The sequence below is a fragment of the Chenopodium album genome, chromosome 1 (genome assembly GCF_948465745.1).
Source record: "Chenopodium album chromosome 1, dcCheAlbu1.1, whole genome shotgun sequence".
Classification (NCBI taxonomy): Eukaryota; Viridiplantae; Streptophyta; class Magnoliopsida; order Caryophyllales; family Amaranthaceae; genus Chenopodium; species Chenopodium album.
The window spans coordinates 85,452,945-85,460,060 of NC_137834.1; the positions used below are offsets into that span (position 1 = coordinate 85,452,945).

Sequence of the window (7,116 nt, forward strand, 5' to 3'; positions counted from 1 at the left end):
CTTTTATGCTAGGCATGTTTCCTTAATGGGCTTTGAGCCCTTCATTTTCTTATATCTCTCTTTAGGCTACGTGTCATGCTCTTATTGACATTTATTTAGCTGAGCAGGATGCCACGTGTCGGCTTATAATTGGGCCACTTTTTGGCCTCTCATTTGTCTATAAAAAGGGGTAAAAATACCCCTAAATAGGTTGGATTTTTATAAGATTAATGGAAGGTTGGATTTTTATAGAAAGACCATACAAAGGTTGGATTTTTAGATTCCATTTTACCAAAAAAGTTTTAGATTTAATTGGAGTGAACTTATTTTTATTCCTATAAAAAAAATTATAAAAAAAAAGAGAGAGAGAGCTTATTTTTATTGAACTAGAAAAACATAGATAAAACTGATGATTTTACTGTAATCTTATGGCTTTTGACTACAATTATTATTATTTTTTTTTTAATGGAAGGCTAAGATTATTTATTTTTGATTTATTTTTAATTAAAAATATTTTTTAATTATTTTAAATATATTTTTATCTTCCAAAAATTATTTTTAATATTTTTGAAATTCTGAAAATAAAAAAAATGTGTATAATAATAAAAAAAATAATTTTTTATTTAAAAATAAATCGAAAAACAAAAAAACTTAGGGTTCGTTTGGCATTGCTGTGGTTTTCTGTTTTTTAGTTTTTAGTTTTTAAAAAGTATATGATATATGTCCGATAATGAATGAAAAAATATTTAAACTTATTAAAATCATAATAATTTTGAAAACTGACAAGAGAAAAGTGGAAACACCTTTTTCTTGTTTTCTGTTTTTGTTTTATGATTTTTGGTTTTCAAAAAAACAGGAAACTAAAAACAAAAAATGATGTCAAACAAGTCCTCAACTGTCCATTTAAAAAAATTGTAGTAGTCAAAAGTAGACTACATTAGAATTGATAAAAACCAATAATAAAAAAAAAAAAAAAAAAAAAAGCAAATAATTTTAATTTCCTACTTTCCTAGTAGTTTAATTGAATAATAGCAGGAATGCATGCAGCCATGCATACCGTGTTCAATGGAGTAGAAGACTTGGAAGTATATAATTATAGAGTACGTTGACGGTAGTACATGACTCGTATTTTCTTTGTCTGCTGACCCCGATAAATGAGTTGATGACTTTCTATCAATAATAATGCTGATCTTTGTGTCTACCTCCTTAGCTACGGTAGTATGGGCACTACGGTGTACTTTTTCTGAATCTAAAGTCCATGCATAGTTTTGCACCTTATGTAAAGTGGATTTTTCTCACCCACTAGTTTTCTTCCATTTTATATACAAAGATAGTAAGATACTACTATACGGGTGTGTTTGGTAAAAAACTTTTTAAAGAGCTTTTAGCTTATTTTGTCCAATTAGATGTTTGACCAATTAAAAAAGCTAATTTGGGTGTTTGATATATAGCTTATTAAAAGAGTTTTTTGGGCTCAAAAAACTCTTTTAGAAAAAGCTCATTATAAGAGATTTTTAAAATTAGCTTATTGTACAATTAACTTTTTGTTTCTTAAATACACTAAAACAGCTAACAATTAAAAGCTATTTACCAAACATTTTTATACAATCAGCTAATTATAACCAGCTAGTCAATCCAGCTACTATAACCAGCTAGTTAAACCAGCTATTATAACCAGCTACCAGCTAATTACCAAACAGGGACATCACCTTAATACAATCCTTAACATATGTAGTTAAATTGGGCAAAAAGATTATTTGTAAATGGATGAAATTAATATTATGGAATTTTTTTTTCAAGACAAAGTAAACCATTCATATAATTGACACATACATCTATATAATTTAAGAAAAGTAAAGATGTAGTATGTATTCTAGGTTTCCAAAACCCAAATCATAACATCCCTATGATTCTCCAAAATGAAAACTAAAATTATAGTTATGAAAATAAAAATCGCACATAATCAACATTTATTAAAAAGATGGGAAATTTTAGAAATGCAATATCACTAAATTTTTGTTCTATTCACCTTAATTTTTTACTAAACAAATATTTTTATTAAAATCAAATAATTTTTCACTTAATTTAAATAATTTTATTACACTTAAAATTACTTTTACTGAATATAAAAAATTGATAATTTTTGGTCTTTAGATAGCCACAAGGCGCTTGATGAGATCAGGATGGAAAGTCTAACCACTTGAGCTATCTCTAACTCTCATAAAAAATTGATAGTCAATGTTATATACATCATATATTGACATCAAATTACTATGATGTCAAAAAAAAAAAAATACAAATTATTATTTGGTAGGTGCAGTGGAGTACTACTTAGGAGATTGTAATATGCTCTCTCTCTCTCTCTCTCTCTCTCTCTCTCTCTCTCTCTCTCTCTCTCTCTATATATATATATATATATATATATATATATATATATATATATATATATATATATATAAAATACGGAGTAAAAATTAAAGAGTTATGCATCATCAAGACATCAATAGATACATGTATTGAATATTGTCAGATGCTATATTTATAGACTATTAAGAAAATAAGAATCATGCTATTAAATTACAAAGTATTCATTTTTTTTAAGGAATTACAAAGTATTCATTGTGTCTTGATAACAACTTTTTATTTTAAAAGAAAAAAATAATAAATTAGATATAATTAGTGTAGGATTTATTTATTTTTATTTATTTATTTATTTATTTATTTATTTTATCTTAAAAGGGTGGTATTTAAAATTTAGTCTGACATAATCTTAAATTTTAGTGTCTAGTCGGGCTTGGTGATGCCTTGATCTCTTAATCTAACAGAGTTTGTGCACAGTTGTTACCTTGATTGCATAAAAAGGATGGAGTTAATAAGTAATTTAAATGAACAATGAAGTGAGACTTTATTGTATGAACAAAAGCCAAGCTTCTACAAAACCATCATAATCTTGACCAATAATCACGGGTCTTCATTGATTGCTCCATAAGATGGGGTACTTAGTTACCCTCTTCGAAGGTAATCTCTTGAGTCTTGACTATGATAGACCACGCATTTGAACATTCTATATTTGTATTCTTTACCGCGTCTTTGTACTACAACTTATGTGCTTATATAAGTGCACATTGATACGCATACTACGCTACCAAGCCTATTCTACTTCTTGAAATAATTCATATATATCAAACTTAGTTATGAATCTCATTTTTGCCTCTCTAGTCATTTTGTTTATCCATTTCTTAATCCTGTTTTACACCGTCTTGCCTACAAATAATGTAGACCGTGTTGCCCTCTTAGCAATTAAATCCGAAATTAGTGAGGACCCTCGAGGGGTTTTGAGCTCTTGGAATAACTCCGTCCCTCACTGTCAATGGTCGGGTGTTATTTGTGGTGTTAAGCATCCACATCGAGTAGTTGAATTAGATCTTGCAAACAACGGTTTGGTGGGAACTTTATCACCTTATGTAGGCAACTTGAGTTTCCTTCATTATCTCCGCTTGTCCAATAATGCTTTTAGAGGCTACATTCCACCTCAAATTGGCCATCTACTTAGATTAAGGTCTCTAGTATTAGGAGTAAACTCCTTTGAAGGTGAAATCCCGGGCAACATATCTCGCTGCCTGAGACTGAGGAAGATAAGTCTTGCCCATAACTATCTTACCGGAGCCATCCCACCTCAATTTGGTCTTCTAACCAACTTAGAGCAGTTAGCAATCGAGAGTAACCAACTCACCGGTGACCTACTCAACACGGTTGTTATCAATATGACATCCTTGCAAATGTTATCTGCACCCTATAATTCGTTCCAAGGAAGCATTCCAGACAACATTGGAGTACTCCAAAATTTAACATACATCGCCCTTGCACAAAATATGATTTCAGGTAATATTCCTCCTTTATACAATTTATCATCTCTTCGAGTCTTTGATTTGGAGTTGAATCGACTCCAAGGAACTCTTCCATTAGATATCGGATTTAGTCTTCCTCAACTCACTTATTTCAAAATAAATGGGAATTCCTTCCATGGTCATGTTCCAATATCACTTTCAAACCTTACTCATCTTGAGGAACTAAGTATATATTCTAACAATTTCACGGGAAAATTCATGTTTAGTGCTAGAAACATGCCTGGTCTTAGGTGGCTAGATATTGCAGATAACTATTTGGGAACAAGAGAAGCTGATGACTTAAGTTTTTTACAAACGCTTGCTAATTGTAGCCAATTGAAACTTCTAGGATGTGCCAATAACAACTTTGGAGGAGTCCTACCTCATTATCTTGGCAACTTGTCAAGTAGTCTAACTGAAGTATCTTTTGGTAGAAATCAAATTATAGGAAGTATTCCAACGGGGTTATTTAACCTCATTAACTTGAAGCGACTAGATTTAGAACACAATCATTTGTCCGGAAACCTTCCACCACAAATCGGAAAGCTAAGAAATTTAGAAGCCTTTTACTGTGATAACAATCATCTTATTGGCAAGATTCCATTTTCATTGGGAAATTTGTCACGGTTGAGTCAGCTCTATTTGGACAAGAATAGCTTCAAAGGGATCATACCCTCGAGTCTAGGAGAGTTAGGGAATTTATTGTATCTATCTCTTTCACAAAACAACCTTAGTGGATTTGTTCCTCCTCAACTATTCGACGCGACTTCAATGTTGGTCGAGCTACATTTAGATCATAACAATCTACAAGGAATTATCCCTATGGAGATTGAGCAATTGAAGAATTTAGTTTGGTTGGATTTGTCAGAAAATGGATTTTATGGGGAGCTTCCTATAGGCTTGAGTAGTTGCATTGGCCTTATTGAGCTAGACTTGGGAGGAAACTTTTTTAGTGGATCTATCCCCAAATCTTTTAAGTCTTTAGCCAGTATGAGTACTATGAATCTCTCTCATAATAAGTTGTCTGGTCCAATTCCAAGTTTCTTGGCAAATTTCTCCTTGATAAAACTGGATTTGTCTTTCAATAATTTTGAGGGAAAGATCCCTAAAGAAGGGGTTTTTGCAAATATTAGTGCATTCTCAATTCTTGGGAATAACAAGCTTTGTGGAGGGATTCCAGAGCTTCACTTGCCAACATGTCCTCTCTATCCTACACCGAAAAGAAAGAAGGGTAAATTGTCAGTAGTTGTGATTGTGATCATTGCGGTAGCTTCTCTGGTTGTGGGTGTGTCCATATTGTCATTAGTGTACTTCCTACTTGGCTCAAGGCGGATACAAAATAAAAAATCTGGAGGATCAGAGTTGAACATGGTAGAGCCCTTTTCAAAAGTGTCTTATCACATGCTGCTCAAAGCAACTGACAGATTTTCGGAAGCTAATTTACTTGGTGCGGGTCGTTTTGGGTCTGTTTTCAAAGGAGTCCTTGATCCAGAGAGTAACATGGTTGTGGCTGTTAAAGTTATCAGTCTTGAACAAAGAGGAGCTACCAAAAGTTTCATGGCCGAGTGTGAAGCATTAAGAAGTATCCGACATAGGAACCTTCTTGAAATTGTCACTGTTTGCTCGAGTACTGACTTTCAAGGCAACGATTTCAAGGCTTTGGTGTATGAGTTCATGACAAATGGAAGTCTACATCAATGGATTCACACGGATCCAAATTTGAGAACCCTAAGTCTACTTGAAAGGGTAGAGATTGCAATTGATGTGGCGAGTGCTCTGGATTATCTGCACAATGATTGTGCTGAACCTATCATTCATTGCGACCTAAAACCAAGTAACATTCTGCTCGACAATGACATGGTTGCTCATGTTGGGGACTTTGGGTTGGCAAGGTTTCATTTACGTGCAAGTGAAAATAACAGTAGCTCTGTTGCAGTCAAGGGAACAGTTGGATATGCCGCTCCAGGTAAGAACAAAACAATGACACAATTCCAATAGGTTCAATCTTCATTTTGTCTTTAATTTTTTTAACAAGTGTATATTTTCTCTGCTTTGATGATAATTTTTTAACAGAGTATGGTGTGGGAAGCATGGTTTCTAAGAAAGGTGACGTATACAGTTACGGCATTGTGTTGTTAGAGTTGATGACTTCCAAAAATCCCACTGATAGGATGTTCGAAGGAGGTTTAGACCTGCATACTTATGCTAAATCAGCAACATTATCGCCTAATCAATTGATAAACATCATTGACCCAAGGCTCTTAGATGATGGCACTGATAATGCTAGTGAAGGAAATGATGGCGAACTTTTGGCAGAGAATGAAAGGAAAATGAAGTGCATAAGGTCTGTGGTTGAAATCGGAGTGAAATGTTCAGTAGAGTCACCACAAGATCGAATGAAGATCGAAGACGCTATCGGAGAGTTACAAGTAACAAGGGATGTTCTGCTTAAAGAGCTACATATCATCCGTGCAAGGCACATTAGGTACATACTATTTACATTAGATTTAATTGTACCTAATGGAGGCATCACTGTATAAATTAGTTTCTTTACTGATTTTTCTAAGCTCTTTCAGGGATGTTGCCGGTTAAACAAGGTATATGACTAATCTAAGACAAGTAGATATTGATTCAAAGTAAGTATATTGTTTCATATTCAATATATTACGGAGTACTTCTTAAATTTTATTCGAAGGCAAGATATATTATGTTCGAGATTATAATTTCAAAAAATGAGTATACATTATTTTCTGATTATGAAAAATAATCAACTATGAAAAACTAATATAAGTGATTATCCAGGTCCATCAGTATCAAGCGCATATAAAATCCAGTCCATGCTATGTTTAGCAGCTAAAAGAGAAGTTCAATTACCGGCCTATCACAATATTATCCAGCCAAAGACAACAAGATCATATTAATGGTTGTTCGTAGTTGCTAGTTTTAATTTCTGTTTCTGAAGTGAAGTCTATGCTTTGTACTATTATTTATAAATTGAATAAAGATATTAGAGAGTAATTATTAATTCGAAGTATCTATATTAGCTATGTTTTTTTTCCCTTACTAACAAAAAGAAGATAGTTATAAGATTAAAAATTTTACTTACATCTTCTGATGGGTGTGCAGCCTTTGATACATTAAAGTTAAATGTATGATCAAAGGACTGATGATTATTGAGTTGAATGATTCAAAGTTTTCTTTTTTTTTTTTTTTTTTTTTTTTTTTTTTTTTAAATAGGTGTCGCAATACT

General features: G+C 32.4%; 1 protein-coding gene across 2 annotated transcripts; it reads left to right on the plus strand.

Annotated features, from left to right (window-relative positions):
* The first annotated feature begins 3,140 nt into the window (after positions 1-3,140).
* Positions 3,141-6,897, plus strand: LOC145624218 (uncharacterized). 2 transcript variants are annotated; one of them, XM_081677221.1, is made up of 4 exons: positions 3,141-5,832; positions 5,940-6,351; positions 6,443-6,502; positions 6,669-6,897. In XM_081677221.1, the coding sequence occupies exons 1-3, from the start codon at positions 3,174-3,176 to the stop codon at positions 6,456-6,458; spliced, it is 3,087 nt and encodes a 1,028-aa protein (XP_081533347.1). In that variant the 5' UTR covers positions 3,141-3,173; the 3' UTR covers positions 6,459-6,502; positions 6,669-6,897. The 2 variants fall into 2 exon arrangements, with proteins under 2 accessions (XP_081533347.1, XP_081533356.1); XM_081677230.1 differs by having other exon boundaries at positions 6,443-6,463.
* The last annotated feature ends 219 nt before the right edge of the window (positions 6,898-7,116 follow it).

What these genes read in the sequence shown, in the direction of transcription:
- LOC145624218 (XM_081677221.1), top strand. Translation starts at nt 3,174, where the DNA reads ATGAATCTCATTTTTGCCTCTCTAGTCATTTTGTTTATCCATTTCTTA. An exon ending in AGTTGGATATGCCGCTCCAG is followed by an intron (nt 5,833 to 5,939) that starts GTAAGAACAAAA and finishes ATTTTTTAACAG; the next exon opens with AGTATGGTGTGGGAAGCATG.